The 18,698-nt window shown below is 37.4% G+C and overlaps 1 protein-coding gene across 1 annotated transcript in view; it reads right to left on the bottom strand.

Moving 5' to 3' along the window:
* DDC (dopa decarboxylase) overlaps window positions 1-18,698 on the bottom strand; it is a 49,994-nt gene that overhangs the window by 4,844 nt on the left and 26,452 nt on the right. Inside the window, exons 8-12 of the mRNA XM_062610901.1 lie at window positions 17,575-17,642; window positions 15,164-15,240; window positions 11,405-11,424; window positions 10,566-10,664; window positions 3,503-3,604 (exon numbers count right to left, since the gene is read on the bottom strand). Coding sequence (XP_062466885.1) covers window positions 3,503-3,604; window positions 10,566-10,664; window positions 11,405-11,424; window positions 15,164-15,240; window positions 17,575-17,642 — 366 coding nt within the window. The remainder of the gene's footprint in view (window positions 1-3,502; window positions 3,605-10,565; window positions 10,665-11,404; window positions 11,425-15,163; window positions 15,241-17,574; window positions 17,643-18,698) is intronic.

The following is an 18,698-nucleotide window of genomic DNA, read 5'->3' on the forward strand; positions in this document are numbered from 1 at the left end:
GGTATTGGATTTTATCTCCTTCTAGCGTACTTCATTCTCCTTGTGCTCAAATAGTGAATGTGGGGATTTATTTTAGAGCAGCTGTATGCTTTTAATATCAAATCTCAAAAGAAATAAGATCGTACAGAGGAGTGCTGGCTTTTTTGGAGTTCAGCTAATGTTGAATCAGTGGTTTTCCCAGTTCACGTCCGTCAGCATTTGAGAATAAAACTGAAGATGTCATCAGATTTTTCAAAACCAGTGGTAAATCACTTTAAATGAAAACAATGGAAGAAGGGATCTCAAAAATCTTGGGGTTTTTGTCTGATTCAGCAACGCAGGATGAAGTGCTAGCTGCATATCTTTGACACTTTGTTACCCAAAATAAAGGAACCCATCTGTCTAACTTCAATATTAGCAGACTAAGAGATGGCTTCAGCTTTGCTGGGCAAAAGCTGGGCAAGAGCTATTATTATTGTAATAGCTTAAGATATACCACGTTGATCTTGAATGCTATAATTTTATTATTTGGGGAAGTGTCTCAGCTGCTGTACAGCCTTTACTCTTTCCCTTACAATGCTGGTAACACGGAATTGCAGGCGATGCTAGGAGCACCTGTGCTTTTACCACAGAGTTCCCTTACTGAACACTGACTGCAGTAAAAGGGTAACAATTGGACAAATGCATCTCTTCAGCAGCACTTTTGTTCCTGTAGCAGCACGGATCATCTCAAAAGTATCTGTATCAGAAAACGTGTTCTCTCAAATCTATGCAGTTATGACTTGCCTGCTTAGCCTTTTCCATATAAAACCAAAGCATAAGGCAGACACAGCTTTCCTTTGGCACTGAGGATAAATGTATTATTCTGATGGTTTTGGATCATATTAGAGCTGAACCCAAGTCAAAACCTTGTTCTGCCTTAGCACAAGTTGTCAGGGAATTTGGATGAGAGCCTGAAATTCATAGCTTCGCCTTAATCTCTTTCATGCAACTGGAATGTTCCTAACTAAGAAAACGACCAACTTTGGTGGTTTGCAGGTCCCCACCCATTATTAGTCTGTCACTGGTGACAATGATATCCCATTTTCTTAACGAAGGTATTCCATCATTAAAATTATGGTCTTTGCCTTTAATATAAAATGTGCAGCTCTAACTTTTAGGCAATGCAGGCAGTTATATGATATTAAGTTTGTGCCTTTGGCAGGGGTGAGGGGAGACAGGAGAAAGATTTATATATCTTTCTTCTGTTCTACTCTCACAGCTGCACCTAGGGGCTGCTCTGACACTTGGCTGTCACGTCAAATTGAAGTTAGTAGTGACTAATCCTCTCCCAGAGCTTTGAGAAGCCAGCTCTGATTGAGTCTGTCAGCTTCAATAAGACAGTATTCTCACTCCCTTGGAGTAATGACTAGCTTGACTTGCATTCATCTGCAGACTTGACAAGGAGGCCAAAAATTAACCCTTTGGTGTGATACATTTGATGAAATGGTTGTAAAGTTGGGTTATTAGTGCATTTGTGCAACAGTGCAAAAGGCAAAAAAATTAACAGTTACAGCTAAGCAAAAAAAAAAAAAATTAAAAAAGGTTTCTTAAGAACAAAGGAAGGAAAAACATTTCATACTTTTTACAGCTGTGCAGCATTACAGTTCTTAGTCCTCCTGTAATTAAAGTTACAAGTATCCTACTTCTAGATGAAGATGCATTTTAATATGAAACACAGAAATCACAGAAACATTTTTTTAAAAAGCGATTGAGAAAGCAAGTAAGGCTGCAAAAAATAACGATAACTTCATTTAAAAGCTTCTTGGTTTGGTTTGTTTTGAGTTTTTTTGCTTTTTGCTTTTTGGACTGGTATAGCAAGCAATGAAAACACTGCTGTTTTGACATTGGTTTTCAGCAGAAACTTGTCCAAAAGTTTCTTAGCTAGGTACCCAATATTTATCTCCTATTGTAAAATTGTTTTTCCCTGTAGATCTGATTTCTTCCTCTGGATCATCAGGGACAGGATGGCAGATGTAGATGAACTACTGGTCTGATCAGTAGTGACAATTCCTTGTTGCTATGCTCTATTTCACCAGGACTGGTCCTTTAAAGTAAATGCAGAGCACTGACTAACAGCTCTCTCTGGATCTGCAAAATTAGTGTTTGCTGTTCCATGTGAGAGAGCAGACTACAACCAACATCTTGTTATTGAGCAATAAAAGCCTCAGAACCTATTCCTCAAATCTTTTAAAAGTTCCCGTTAGGAAATAAATTATATTCATGTTTCCTCATACTGGGAATCCTCCATGTTCTGTAATCTCTCTGATTCTCTAGCAACAGATGTTTGGTTTCTTTTCTTTTTATTTTAAACAACATAAATTCAGACAAAACCATTTTCCTACTCCAGATGAATTCACCATTACCTTATTATTGAAGATCTGTTGGCCCCTTCAGCCAACTGCATCACATTCAGGTAACTGTGGCAACTGAATGACTGAGAAAAGAACTGGTGAAAAGCAGTAATACCACACTGGCCAGAAGGAGCCAAGATGTGCTTGTGAGCCTTCAGAGAAGCAAAAAGCTCATTTAGGTATCATGTGAACTGGAAAACACCAGTGCTGTTATTATTATTGCTTAGTGTTCAGATTCAGTGTCACAATCCAGTCCTTTATAGACGCTTTAGTTGCAAGCCCCTCTATTAAATGTGTTCTTTACCTAAAATAAGATACTGATCCCTTTTTAATGTCTGATTGAACAAGTGAGCCCTCCCAGCTACTGCAGCTCTTACGCTCTGAGTGCCGAGTGAGTTTTCAGGTTTCTGTTGGGTAAGGTCTCTACATCAATGAACTTGGCTCTTACAGAGATTTTGGGGAATGAAAGGCTGAAAAGGGCAAAAGGATCATGTTCAGCACAGAAAAAAAAAAGAAGCAGACCAAGGCCAACAGCAGTTGGGAAGCTGGTTCCCATGCAACCTGCTCTTACTTGTATCTGGCTCCAATTTGCCAGTCTGACTGTAAGATTTTATAAATGAAAATGTATCCTTTGAAAATTAAAACAAAACAAGGTTTACTACTCTAATCTTCATCCATGATAGTAATTTTATATGTATATATATATAATTTTTATTATTTTTTTAAAGGACATTAAATACATATAAAATTAACTTGACAAGAAAATGTAATACACACACATGCACTCACACATATCCAAATGTCTTGGGAAATACCTTAAAACAATCCTCTTCATCAAAGCCCATCAAGCAGAGAACATAATGGTCATTTTGTACGACTGGGTAGCCCATTTGTTTGCCTTGACTGTGTACTTGCGTACCCTAATGTGCTTGAATTTCTCTTAAGCATTTGAGTAATTTTTAAGAAAATTGCTTAAGCTTCTTTCTTTAATGTGCTTTGACCTACACGAACTTTCTTCATTTTCTTTAAAAAATCATAAAGTATATTAACTACAAAGATTATGTTCAATTGAGGTTACTTTAGTTACTGCTATAAAACATGACAGAAGAAGTAGGTCTCAGCTTTCTTACCTTCAACCGAAAACAGACTAGTCCCAAGATAACTTCAGCACAGATCTCAAATCTTTCATCCTGACGGACTAAATGTTCAAATTGATGCGACAGCCTGACATGCTGAGAAAAGAAAGACAGTATCTACATTGTAGAAATCTGATTCATCAAGAAAAAAGATGTGTGAAATTCTTTCCATCCCTAATCTCTTTTCTCTCTTAATTCTTCTCATATATGATAATATTCACATATTGCCATCTGTTTATGTTAAATTACATCCCATTTATGACTTCCAAAGACCAGACTGAGTTGTTACTATATTAGTAGCTTAGTCTATCTTAGGCAGTACTAATCTGTTTCTTAATGAAACATTTAGGCACGGTTTCATATGATACTAATAGCAAATAATTGTAATAATTCTTCTTTAGGTTTTCTACCACTGTTAGTTTTGGCTGGGAATATCTAAAGAGTGCAAAAGTTATTATAGGGAAAGGGAGAGATATACAGACATACAGAGAAAATTATCAAAATTCCAGTACAAAATGAGCTGGAAAGAGACATTTTCTAAATAGTTTACTTAATATGAGAATAACTGCAAAGAAGGGGAAAACTTGCTTGCTCTTCTGACCTCAGTGCTCAGGTTCAGTTGAAAAGAAGGGTGATGGCAGCATAAGCAAGAAAATAGATAGCAAAGCTCAGACAATCTGTTTACAATTACTGGGTAAAAAAGAGTGACATTGGACATGAAGCCAGAGCCATTATTTTGTAGCACAAGAAACTGGTGCTTTTCCAAAATCAAACAAATAGGAAAAAACAGTCATGCTAACAACGAACTGGGAAGTTTTAACACTCAGTCAGTGATGCTTGCATTCTCATACCACGTTTTACATTCTTCCAAACAGAAAATTAATACAAAAGCATTTAGGAAAAAAGAACCCCTGTCCTCATCAGGTACCTGTAGTACCTTACCCAGTCCCCATCTCTGCTGTCATTAGTCTAGTACTCACTACTCTAAAAAAAAAAAAAAAAAAGACAACAATAAAGCTGTTAGAATTACAGTTTGTCTTCATGCCAGCCTACACCAGAAATTATCAGCAACACCTAAAATGATGTTTACAAGTTCCTTAGCTTTTATACATTTATGAGAGCAAATAATTTTGGAAAAATAAACAACTAAGCCCGTGTCTTTTCTTGCTTTTGCACTTTGCCTTTTTTCATGTTCAAGGACAGTTATCAAACAAAAATTAAACATTTCACTTTGGGCTAGGATTAGATGTGGAATGTTTCAGCTCACAGGAACTTTTTGCAAAAGGGCAAGAGCAAGGCAAAAACAGAACTTACAGAAAAGAAAGTAAGAAAGAAAGTGAGAAAGTGAGAAAGAGAGAGAAAGAAAGAGAATGAAAGAGAGAGAGAGACAGAAAGGAAGAAAGGACAAAACCCAAACATATTTTGCAGTCTTAATCATAGCATTGTGATACTTGCTTACTTCTTAACATAGAAAAACATTGTTTATATTGAATCAAAACATTGCTCCAAAATCGTATACTGGGCATACTGGTACCCTACACAACCAGAGTCTTACTGTTGTTACCACTTCCTCCCTGCTATTTGTTACATCCATTTATCATCTCCCTCTAAAATTAGACTGAAAGCTCTTCGAGTCAGGATTGAGACCAGTAAAATGCCCAATCCTTTCCAAGGCATTTGAATGTTCTGCTAATATAAACAGCATGAGTTTACAGCTATGAAAAGTGACCAGAAATATCTGTATACATACAGATGCTTGTATGCATATGTGCATGGAAAAGTATGTGAAATATGCATACGTGTTGCAGTGATCTTTTATTGTCTCCTCCTATCCTCATGTTCTATAGCCTTAACCAAAGTGATGCCTGTTACACAGCTCTGCAAAATTTCACACTGCATACACTACGCCTTGGAAATCAAAGACATAAAACCCCTCATGTTTAACGAGATGAGAATTTCACAGCTGTTCATCTGAATGTAATCACAGACTGAATTTAACCAGAATTCACCTGGGTAGCAATGGAATAAAACAAAAATTGAAGATTTGGCTTACTGCAAGTAGTTTGTAAAAGAAAACTCCAGACCCATGCTGTATGTTTTATAGCAGGTATCTATGCCCACTTTTTGCACCAAAGAATTTTTAAGGAATTTTAAAGAAATAAAAGCAAGATAAAATGGACAGTATTCAGTAAAACACAGATCAAAATTCTGGAAGTATTTTGGAGTCATGTTTTGATGCAATTTTATCCTTGAACATGTAGCAATAATTTGTAAAGCCACTGGGGGGCACCAAGTCTTTTAGATTTTACAGAACTGGAAGGAGAGAAAGTGGAGACATAACTGAAGTTTCACCTGTTTTACTCATGGAAGGTTGAAAATGACCCTTAAGATCGTCAGCCTCAACCGTTAAGGTAACACTGCCAAGCCCACCACTAAACCATGACCCTGGGTGTCACATCTATGTGTCTTTCAAATACTTCCAGGAATGCTGACTCCACCACTTCCCTGGGCAAACTTTGCTTAACACAGCTACTGAAGCCTGCACCTTTGACCCATCACCTGTTATCCTGAATTGCTTTTGCAAAGACTGTTGCAAGGAAAAAATAATTAAACCAAATAAACATTGTTAAGCCTGGAAGCTCAAACTCTGTAAGAGGGGCTCTGAAGTACCACACCTGCCATTACAAACCAACTCACATACTGTTTCTAGCAAGACAATCTTTTTATCCTGTGAGTTCCCGAAGTGTAATCACAAGGACTTCTATAGTGGCCTGAAAAGTCTTGGTATATAGGAACAGAATACCAGCCCTTTTTTTCACAGTGAAATTTAGCAGACTGAACAAAAGAAGCTTGTATGGAATTTTTGTGTATCACTATCTCAGGTAGAAAATCATTGCTCTTCTGCAGTGAGAAGGGAAGCAAGAAAGGGATGTAACTCATTTGGTTATTCAGGATTAAGGGAAGTGTCTTTCATAATCACTAATAGGAGCAGTAAACTTGCGAGGCATTAAGGTGTGGTCCCTATTTTAAAAAAAAATCTGTGTATTGATATGTGTGAATATAGCTACTTCTGCATTGAGGTGTATAAAATTAATTTTGATTTTTGGGCAAAGCCTTCAAGAGCTAAAATAGTTTTTCATTGAGCTTCCCTGAAGTGTCAGAGTGTATTAATATTACTGTGCAAATAAGCATACCTGCCTAGCCTTGGTATTTTAATTCTTTTCCTCCTATAGATTTTAACCTCTGTCTGCCTTTGCTTGCATCCCACTACATTCTGAAGGAAAATGCTGTCAAGAGTCTTCTCAACAGCCACTTGGACTGTGCCAGTCCCCAGCTGAAACAGTGCATTGCTGTTCTGCAGTTTCTTGGTCTCTGCTGTTAATTTTTAATGGAATCCATTATCCTCAGCAAAGAAAGAAGGACACAGTGAACTGATTTCTTCTGATCCTATGGAGGATCCATCTGAGCTGGAATATTCATGGGGATCACAAACAAGTCTAAATTTCTCAAATGACTTCTGAGCTCTTTGAGAAGACTTAAAGCAAGGAAGGAATAATGGCTGGTCAAGCAGCTTGCAAATGGGCCATTTGGGTTTCACATTTATACCAACTCTGGGTGTTTGGAATTAGTCCAGAAGGCTGTTATTGTTGTTGGGTTTGCCCCCTCTGTACATCTCCTCTGACTTACCTACAAATTTTGTATTTTTGTCTCCCCACATCCTTCAGAGATGACTGTCCTCCTCTCTTTTACCACTGCTTTAAGACCTATACTTTGCAGTCAGTTGTGTGGGAAAAGAGTGCATAACTGGAAGGTTTGGAAAATAAAAAAAGTAACTGTATCTAAATCCAAGTCACACATTCTCATCTCCCAGGAGTATTTTAGTTCCCAAATGCCTTCCTCAGTACAAGCAAATGCCAGGTTGCAGTGGTTATCACATCATTTTGATGGAGACCTTAAGGCTGCAAACACAACAAACATCTTTTTCTTAAAACACCCTAGTAAAAAATAAAGTTTAAGAAAAGAGAGACAAAGAGGGGGTCTGTGACAGTTTACATCCAGAAAAAAAGTTTGTGAAGAGACAGTTGCAGATGTCTTTGGTCCTCCATATAGAATCTTGTTAATCACACAGTAAATAGGCTGGCTTCTGAAGCTTATGCAGTATTTTCCCCCTCTATGTCATGTTAGAAGCTTATTACTATTGAAAATCTCAAATCACTTTGCAACTGACACCTGGCATCACAAAAAAAGTCCATAAACTCTGGATAAATCTTCCTACAGTTTTCTAGGACTTAGGAGCAGAAGTGTCTTTTTGGGGAATTTCATAAACTCAGAACATAACTGAAACCCTAGGTCCTGAATCTCTCAATAAGGCCCAGGCCTGTATCTGAACAGGCATGCCTTAGTTACTGTTGTATAGTGTGGACAGAAACAACATGTCTCACATACAGTATGTTGATGCATGAAACCTGCGTGGTGTAAGACTTCATGCTACATCCCAGATGTAGGCAGCCCCTTCCCCAGCCCAAGGAGCTGTTTCAAATCTCCACTCTTCTGCCTGACTCTGTTGCCCTTTCCCTGGAGCAGCTCCTTAATAACACAACAGAGAGAGAGAGCAATTCTTCCTACTTCCCAGCTCCAGCCTTTCTGCCCTCCCCTTGAAGGCTGCAATACCTGCTTCTGCCACTGTTTCTAGGTCTCTTATTCTACCTATGGCCACTCCATCACCCACTGTAAGAAAATGCAGCTTTAGACATAATTCTGGCAACTACATGGGTTCCCTTAAAACACAGCTACACAGGTACACAAGATACAGTACCAGCTATTCTTTTCAGGGCTGCCTTTGCCCACAATGGGAATATTAAAGCTGTTACTTGCAAGATGCTACAGCATATTTAAAAGGAAGCCACTTTCCAAGGCCAAGCACTGGGATAAGCAATGATAAAGTTCAGTTAACAAGTGAAGTTAAATTCCAAATTACTTTTCATTTGGAAACTTGTCTATAGATTTGAAAATACAAACCAGCATCAGGCTGGTTCACATACTTCATTACCACACTGCCAAAAGAAAAGTCATCACAATATAACTGGAACCCACAATAATTCCTGAGAAGAGAGGAAAATGTGCAAGATATGAAACACATTTATTTATAATCGTTATTTTGCAGCTACTGATAGAACTTTACCAACATGCCTGTGAACTCCCAAGAGATCTTAAATTCTGCCAGAGCAGGGAGCAAACAAACTGCAAGCATTTCTTGAAATGTAGCTTAAACAGAGAATTGCTAGAGATAGAAGTTACTTTGTTTAAGAAAAGAGAAAAAGCTGCTCTGGAACCCACTGAAATGAATGAATATTAATCTGGGGAGAGAGGGGGGTGGCGAGGAGAAACTAACTTAGTGTCTTCATTTTGACAGTTGTAAACAGTGAGCCAAATTCTGCACTTAATTACCCCTCTTGCCCTTTCAAAGTTGCAAACATAAGGTCATAACTTATTTTTCTCTGTATACCAGGGAACAATTTAGTCCTTAATGAAATATTAAGGATACGTGCTTAATTCGACAAGCCCTTGGAAACCTACCTGTCTGAGTTACTGTTACAAATAAAGGAACATATTAGGGGTTTACTTCAGAAAAAGATGGATTTGCTTCGCTTTCCTGAACTGTGTTGTCACAGAACATACAAAAACCTGGTCTTCAGCTATCGTTCTAAGAAAACAAGCACTTTTTGGCTGGACAGTGAGGGAAATGTCTGGGAGACAGGGAAAGAGGGAACTTACTGAATGTAAATACTGACCTGTGGAAACCAGCAAGATAAAAGGCCATGTAACTGATATGAGGGTTCCAACCCTCTATTCTCCCAGTGAGAGATTAAGCCCTACTTAAAGACTTGGCATCATGTTGAAATAATTGCAGTCTCCAGAAATCTAACCTGAGAGAGAATCACACTAGAAACTGTAATGGTAGCCTAGTGAAGTGCTGACAAACCTTGCATCAATTTTTCATCAAAAGGGTATATATCAGATTGCCACAAGGATGACAGAACATCAAGCTCACCACTGTTGTCAAAATTTATTTCTGAAAGCCTCATTAAGGATAAAAACCTAATTTTGATATATGTCGAGTCAGCTGAAAATTATAGTGTAATAAGAATGACAAGCAAAGAGGTTCCTCCACTCTGAAACCTTTCCAAATTTAAAGAGACTTTCTCATGCAGTGATTTTACAACAGTGGAAAAAGTCTTTCTTAAGAATTAATCTGTTTAGTACCACAACAGAAAGGAATGCGTGTCTGCAGGAAGTTTGCTATACTAGACCAGACCCTTAGCTAATGGATATTTTTGTAAATATTTAGAGCCACGTCATGGACCCCCCCTCACTACAAGTTTCCCTAAACTTCATAAAGATGAAAGGTATGCTTGAATTTTACTTTACTGCTGCAGAGGAAATATACATGTAATTTAGACTGGCGCCAGATGTGGGGTTTATTGATAAAAACCCCCTTCTTTTTACATCAAGAATAAACTTAGTACTTACAGCAATCTTAACAAACTGTAAATTGTACATGTTCTTTTTTCTTTTTTCTTTTTTTCTTTTTCCTGAAGAGATGTATTTTAAACAGGAAACAAAGAAGGAGCAGAGGTAGACATGCCCAATAAGTTACTGTATCCCTTAGTCATAATCTAAACACGCTATCAATGCATGGCATGCACATTAATAAAATAAAGACGTAATGAATAAACATGTTTTTCCACAATAAAATTATGGATGTGTTCTGGCTTAACTTGAGAGGAAACTATGGTCCCACATTACAGAAATTCCAAACTCCTAGACTTGTCTTCCCTAAATTTTAATACAAAATGGATGAGTTTTGAGCCTGCCACCATATGAAATTGTAACACTACATGGGGCAAGCGAGCAGCACCCTGATAATCTGAGCTGGCTAAAAGCAGTTTCCTGTGCATTCTGATGTGTCCATAAATCATGGAAATTAGGTAGGTAGCCTGCTCATTTTCCCTTGCCATCCCACCACAGGTTACCAAAGAAAGCAAATTCCAGTCACCTTGCGGATGTGCTCCTGCAGTCCTGTGACCCCGTACATCCTCAGCACGAACCAGAGCTTCAGCGAGCGGAACCTCCTGCCCAAGGGGATTTGCCAGTGCTGCAAGCCAGGGAGAAGGGAGGGCACCCACATGACAAGTCACCAGTGCAGTGATACTGCAGAAACTGTACATTCTACAACAATTTTGAAGCGTAATACATTTCCATATCTTACAGGCAGTTGGTAGAGGTAGGTCAAATAATTGTAGAAATGTCTATTCCTGGTTAATGCCCTGGGCTTACTGTTTAATACTCAAAATTTTAAAATTAAAATTGGAAAAGGAGGTTGGTGTCAGAACTGAAGGGCCAAAAGGGAAATCAAATGTCCTTTGTCCATCCTGAAATCTCCTCGAAAGCTTTAGAAAAATGTCTATCTTAGAAGCTTGTGTACAGTGGCTTGTTTACAGTTGTGTGGCTATCATCTACAATGACAGGCCCATCTTCCATTTCAAAGCGACTGTGTTTCTATTGGGGAAAGATTGAAACACATGCATTTTTTTAAAAATGCATTATTCACCATTTTAAGCAAAAGCCACAACATTTTAGGTCCTTTCTTCCTGCTGCTTAAACATTGAGATATTGTACATGCAAGGCGTTTTCTGCCTTCAAACAGATTTCAAAAATAAGGTTTAAAGTTTCAGTCTGAGGAACATTAAAATTTAGCAAGCTGTATGCTTTCTGGAAATAAACATAAGGTTTTGATAGTGAATAGGTTTTATGATAGTAATGGAAAATAGAAGTCCTGAAAATAGCAGTATATACAAGTAATAGCATTAGTTATTACATTGATGCTGTACTTACCCGATAATCTGTTACAAGGCCTGGAAATTAAAGGAAAAATGTTCACATTGCTTCATCACAACACACAAAGCCAGCATTCATTCTAATGTTTTTGAAACAGCTGTGTCTTAGCTATCCTTTATGTTTACTACAAACTTCAGCATCATCAGGGTCAACAGGACCACACAATAACTAGTAGGATACTTGGCTGCATGCTGAATGAAGGTGCTTGTAATAAGCTTCATCCATTAGCATGTTAGAATATACCGTTAGCAAATTAAACAGTTTACGAGAGAAGAAACACAATTTTTCTTTCTGTTATACCACAGATAGTGGGGAGAGATGGACTGTGTTTGTTTTCTTCTTATAAGGAAAAGAAGTACCAAAAGAACCGGCTATTATTGATTGTGTTTTAAACAGTTTGCAGAATCCCCAAACTCACTTCATCACTCATTTTCTGCTGTGAAATGTCACCACCTTTACTCTAGTGAACTGTTAACACTTCTTAAAATAATCCATTTCTAACCCTTTTCAACTCATTCTTATATTTGCTCCTAATGCTTCAGCACGTCTAAGAAGTGACTGGAAAATTTGACTTGGAATTGATCTTGTCCTGTTTGGAGAATAATAGTCTGCATTTTTTTTTGGCTTCTCATTTGATGTAGTGATTGAGAAAGCCACAGAGCAGTCCAGGGAGGCAAGTAGAGGGCATTATTAGTTATCTTTTATAGAAGCACACAGAGAGAAGTTGCATCCACCTTTTCTTTGAATAAGGTAATTAAACTGACTTCACAGTAAATTGTAACATAAAACTGAATTACTTATAGTAAGACAGTGACAGAAATTAAACTGACATAAAATTTAAAGCACTTCTTTAGGAAAATGTAGAAGCATCTGCTTAGCTTTCTTACTCTGCTTTATTATTCTGCAGTGGAGTATAAGCCTCATATGAAAGTATTTGCTTAAATTCCCTGGGAAAGTGCTGTCAAAGTGCTCGTGGAATAATGAACCACGAGATTCTATATAGAACTGTAGCTTCTGAATTTGTCCAGTCTATGTCATTTGCATAATTCTCAGGCTTTATATTTTCTAGGAGTTAAAAAAACTGCATTTCCTGTGTTACAAGCTCTCTTGTAAATGTTTTCTCATCTCCACAGCCAAAACATACCAAAAAACAGGGTGTTTCCTCCCTGCAGTGTAAAGACATTTGGTTCTTTAACCTGTTACTAGGTTATTTGCCAGAGTAAAAAAAAAATCACACAACAACCAACAATCATTAACCTATTCCTGGACTTCACAAAATGAACACGGTTGTCTCAGCTTGGTATTGAGGTAATTTAATAACATTCATATTCTTCTGCATTGTAGCAGCCATTTTTGTTCGATAGCTGCAAGACTGGTAGCAAAGAGAGTAAAGCAACTGGTGACAGATAAATAATCCTACACTCCTGAAAGGGGCTATGTCTAATGATCCACAACAACGCCTTTCACAAGCTGTGAAGCAGAATGCAATCAATGATTAGTCCTTGATTACAAGCCTTGGTCTTACATCTGTATTTAACCAGGAGGAGTAGCATTGTGGGAGCATACATGGCATTCACAATAGAGCATAAAGCTGCATTCTTCCAACACTGCCATTAGGATTTGACCTATATCCTGAGTTGCCAGGCAAGCTAGTACAATCTTCCTGGTGTGATGATGCAAATAACATAAAATTATAATTAATGACAAAATAAAGACTTTCCCCTCGGGGGCAAACATAATTGCCATATGGTCATTAAGAGTAATTGCTCACAGATAGAGATATTTTTCCGCTCATTTAAATTCTTGAGTGAGAGATGAGCAAATTCAAAAATGCTACTTCATTTGCCCTGTAAACCATTATAGGGATTCTCAGATGTGAGACATACTCAAAAAATAAGACCCTCCACTAGAAAAGTCACATTTTCTTATGCTGATAAATGCCATAGGGATCAATAGGGACTGTAACAGCCTAGCACCTTTGCAAATTTGACTAAGTTTATTGAAGGCATAGCTGTGGATCCGGTTTAACGGCTTAACTATGGGCATTTGCATTTGAAAAGTGTTGTCCAGGTCTTTGGAAATATCAAGTGGGAATAGAGCATAGAAAGATTTAGTGTCACTAGACTGCTAGTAATCAGTTGATCTCTTTGAAATCATTATGACCAGATCACATTACAAGCTATCACAGCTTCTGCAGGCAAGACAAAGGCTGAGCAACTTTTTATCCAACTGAGCAGATAAAGTTTTCACATCAGCTGAAAGGTGGCCTCACTGGCAGCACCTGGTTTTAAGAGAGGTTTCATTTCCTTCTAGTGTTATTTAGCATCTGGAAGACCCACGGTTCTTGTGTCAGCACTGTCACTTGTCACAGGAACATATTTTCAATTTAGTTAAGGTTGGATTTTTTCTCCTGAAGTGTTTTTCATGTATGGTAAGTAAAAGCTGGTGACTTCTGTGTATTTTCTGTAACTTGTATTTTTCATTTAAAAAAGAAAAAAAATAAAATCTTTTCTTAACAATTCGAGCCTTTGGAGAGTGAAGCTGAGCTCCAGAGTTATTGCATTTTCCTGTTTATTGCACTGCTCTATATTTGCATTGCTTGCAGATGTAGAAAAGGAATAAAAGGCAAAATTTCTGCCAGTTCAGAATTAAGGCACAGGAATCCATTTTTCCTAGGGCTTTTTAATGAAAGGTGGAATTCTGGATGGATTTTATTTAAATGTCAGTACGTCCATAGACATAACAGAGAGAAGATAAAAGTACTCAGGATATGCTTCTGAACACAGATCAGCACCAGTAATTCCAGGAAAAAAATCAGAGAGAGTAAATGATAGGAACATCTGCATGTGATTTACCCTCTTGAGAAAGTTGTGAGGGAACTCGCACCACAGGTTGACACTGCACTTCTGGACCTTCACAATTAATCAATTAATAACTGAATGTGTAAAAATGGGCTTCAGGATGGCAAATTCCAGTCTGCAGTTGCTAGGTATATGCAAGGAGCAGCACTAATTCATTAAGAAGCCTTGTATGGGGCCTAAGATTTGTAAGTTCTTTGTAAGCCTTTTGTGACAAGCTTTCACGAGCATTTTCTACAAGATAGGTAGCCTGCATTTACTGCAAGACAGGTAGCCTGCATTTACTGCCTCCTCTACAATCAATCTAAGAACACGAGAGCGATAGGATAATATCACTCAAAATAGAGCACAGATATTAAGCACAGTTCACCCCTTGCCTGCGGTTTCAGGGAATGTTTGCTCCTGACATGGGTTTTTGAAACTGAATCAGAGCTTGCACTCATAGCTAAGAAAAAAGTTGTAGACTACAGAAACTTTAAAACCAAATCAGATCTTGAAACCGTTCTGAAGAAAGGTATGTTGGGGAAGGCAGGTTAAGGGACTCCACACACAGCATCCAATAATATGTTTATCTGACTGCCAAAAGATCATTAATAAATTTGTCAACACTCCTACAAAGAGTCAATAGTGAGTCTGGAGCTGGGGAAATCCTAATACAAAAGTATTAATATAATGCTTTATAAAGCGGCTTTCCCTCGATTGCTTTTTATACTAACTAAAATCTCACCAGACGTGTTTGCACTTTAACAAGCTTAACTGCCTAGGACACTCTGAAGATGGGAATAGGCTCCTAAACAACATAGGTAGTCTTAAGAATTTCAGTTTTTATCTTGAGTCCTTCTTTCCATTAAATATCAATCTGCAAACAAAATAGTAATAGTCTCAATTATAAAGTTACCAGACTCCTGATGGTGATGCTGCAGGTACAGAGGTTCTAATTTAAAGGCACCTGTTAAATCTGATCTTTTCTTCACCCTGTATAAAAAAAAAGACATCAAAATGAGAAATCTAAGAATTAAAATTGAAGGGATTAAATTTCCACAAGAAGCGAAGGCAAACTGAATGTGTTTAAACTGGCGCATTTCCTGAGCACAGCCTGTGCCATTTTCAGTGCTTTTTCACAGCCATATCAGTACTGTACTTACAAGTAGTTAAGTGTAAGGCTCAGCAGGAACGGGCAGCATGACTGCACGATTGCATATTTAAAAACAGACAAGAAACAGACACAGAGGATCTTTTTATGGTGATAGACACTCACACCAGAATGTGAGACTAGCTGAAGCAATGCTACTGTTTGCAGTCAACAGAAGTTGCCTTGAAATTACTGCAGTACAAAGCTGTGTGGGAAGAGCTGTGGCTTCCTAGACACCTTGCACAGCCACGGTGAGGCTTTATGGGTGCTGGCCCTTGTCTCTTCATGCTGCAGTGGTAGAAACTAGTAAGGATGAGCCATCAGATCCAGACTCAGGCTTCCCTCTTGTACCACCCTGCCCTTAGCTGGATCCAGCATACGATAACTGACAAACGTACTACAGCACAATGTAGAACTGGGAAGCATACCTTAGGATTGCTGGCTAGTGCATGGTGTGACTATACTGAGGTTCAAAGGTCAATGTGTCCCTTTTAGAGAGAATCAGCTATGTTTTGCCAGGAGGTAATAACAAGATTTTCCTGGTTTATGCTTCACTCTATGTGTAAGACTGACTCACCTCCACAAATGTTGGAGTTTGCAGAGGCAGAAAAAGAAACCAGAAATCAAAAAGGGAAAGACTGTAACAACATTATATTAGGCCTATAAATATATTACAAAGTAATAATTATGTCAACACACAGACACACTAAATGACAAAAGTCTAAAGTGTAAGCTGTTCTAGGAAGACACTAAAATTCCCTGAGATAGGAACATAAACTGACAGACAGTGTGATTGTATATATGAGAGTGTATGTATATATGAGAGGTAAAACACTTTTAACATAGTTCCACGGGGTTTTCGGGAAGACAGAATTAATGAGAAATTAAACTGGTAGGGAATAGACTCTGGCCCCAGACTGTTCTACAGACTACACAGAATGATGGTGTAGTGTCTGATTTGAGTGGCTACTTAGTTAACAATATCTTCGTGTGATGTGAAAAAGAAGGGAACAAACTAGCAAAGGAGTTTTATCCTCTTATTTCCATATACAGAATAAAAAAACCCTGCTAATTATGGGGTACTTATTAACTGGAGTCTGAATTAATCACTGCCACTGATGATGACTCAGCATCAAAATGGAAGCCATTTGCTCTAAGGAAAAAAAAAAGAAACCTGACATAATGTCCTGGAATATTTGAAGTGCCTATGTCAGGAAAAAGAGTAAAGTAGAAAATGTAATGTCTTATCTGAATAATCTGTATACCTGTGGAAAAGTCAACTTTGCTGATATTAAAAAATATTAAAAGACATTAAAAAGATATTAAAAGGATATTAAAAGAGCCAAAGGTGAACCAAAGGCAATTGAGTGATCACTGTCTCACATTTATTCTTTTAAACAAGGTGACCTTCTTATAGATGATGTTTTAGAGTCTTCTTTCTAATGATCAGTTTTTCCTTCTTTTTGCAATTTTTTTTTCTATTAGAACTCAAGTTAATGTTCCCATTTATTTTGATAAATAGTCTGCATTTACTGAATAGCTGTTTTGCTAATAAGTATCATTAGCCATTATACTGGTAGACACTAGGTTCTGGAGATCCAGACTGGGACACAACAGAATCATCTTCCATGAAATGCTTTTGTTACTGCTATTATTACTGTTACTATCCTTTGCTTTGTTTCAAAGTATGCCCATGGGTTTCTATTTTGGCATCTTTTTATGTCAAAGTGTTGTCTCTGCTGTCATCTGGGGAAATTGAAATTCAGTACAAAATCCAAAGCATTTTAAAAGGCATTTGAGAGAATCAAGGCTCAAACAAAAAGAAATTTTATTGAAAATAAGAAAAAGCTCTGTTTAGCATGCTGTTCATTGCATTACCGTCCTTAAATGAAGTTTTTTCATGTATGTTTTAAACAGTCCCAAAATGGAGCAAGTATGAACCTGCAGACTTTTCAGGATTTCTCTTGGGAACATCATGCAGAGCTCATGCCTATTTCAAAATTTTACTTTTTTGAAGCTTATATTAAAAGAGTAAATTTTGTAAATAATTTACAAGAGTCAAAGCTACCCAGAATTCCTCATTCAATAGAGAAATGAAAATAAATGTCTACTGCTAGAAAGGCAGACTAATTTAACATGAGACTTTTGTCCCTTGTAATGTTTACTGTAACACTTACCACATAGCAGAGCAATCAAAATTCACTAGGAGCCATTTATGAGGATTGAAGTTAAATGAATCTGCAAACTGAGAACGGATAAATAAAAAAACAGAATTATGAAAGAGAAAAGGATCCATGTGCTAATGATATAGCTGCCGAATTGTCTGAGTACACCTTAACCATGAATGAATTCCTGGATTCGGTCTTTATAGCTAATGTTCCCACTGATGTGTCACCTGACTTACTAACTGTTGTAGCTAAGCCTTCATTTATTTTGGGGATGGAATTCAGGTTAGATGTGCAGATAGGCTACTGGCATTATCAACATTTTGAGCATTTGCTAACAATTATACTTCACAGATACATATATTATGGAAAAGTATATAGATCAGTGTAAACTAAAAAGAAGTATCTGCATACTCAGGAACACCCACTGTGGTTCATATCTCAATTTTCAAGAACATTTCACTAAGCTTTCTATTTCCAAGAATATTAAACACACACACACAAAATTCATATATAAACATAAATGATATATTTAGTTCAGAATCCTCTATCACATTCATTCATAAAATTACAACTGAACAGGAAATTACTTTTTTTTTTTTTTTACTGCCAGGGTATTTTCTTTTAGTAGAAGTCATTTTTATCTAAGTCAAAAGAAAAACCAACACAGAATGAGCATTCACAATACATATTTGTACATCATGTAACAGGCGCGTTTTACTTGATGTATGTTTAAGAATAGCATCTCAGGAAACCCACCTAGGTAAGATGGCCATCCTGTAGAAAAAGCTTCGTTGGTGTTTTGCATTTTAACAAAGACAGAAACCATCTGCCTTAAAAAAGAGATGAGGGCCGAGCAGCACCAGTGTCTAACTACTCCATATAGCACTTTTCTCTTCTCATTTGCTTCTCATAACCTTCCTTGTCATTTGTAAACAATTAATGATTGCTCTAATAAGATAAGATTGTCTGTCTCTCCGTCTATCCATACATCTATCTAGCTATCTCCCTGTACTGTGTAAGGTACGAAACCTGTTCCTAGTTGTTAAATATTTACTTTTACAACAAATGCTGTCCCAGACAAGGGATGCGGTTTCATTTTCTTCAGGAACCAATAACAATAATTTAAAAAATAT

The sequence above is a fragment of the Pezoporus occidentalis genome, unplaced genomic scaffold (genome assembly GCF_034315485.1).
Source record: "Pezoporus occidentalis ecotype Australia unplaced genomic scaffold, CSIRO_AGI_Poc_V1 ctg15, whole genome shotgun sequence".
Lineage (NCBI taxonomy): Eukaryota > Metazoa > Chordata > Aves > Psittaciformes > Psittacidae > Pezoporus > Pezoporus occidentalis.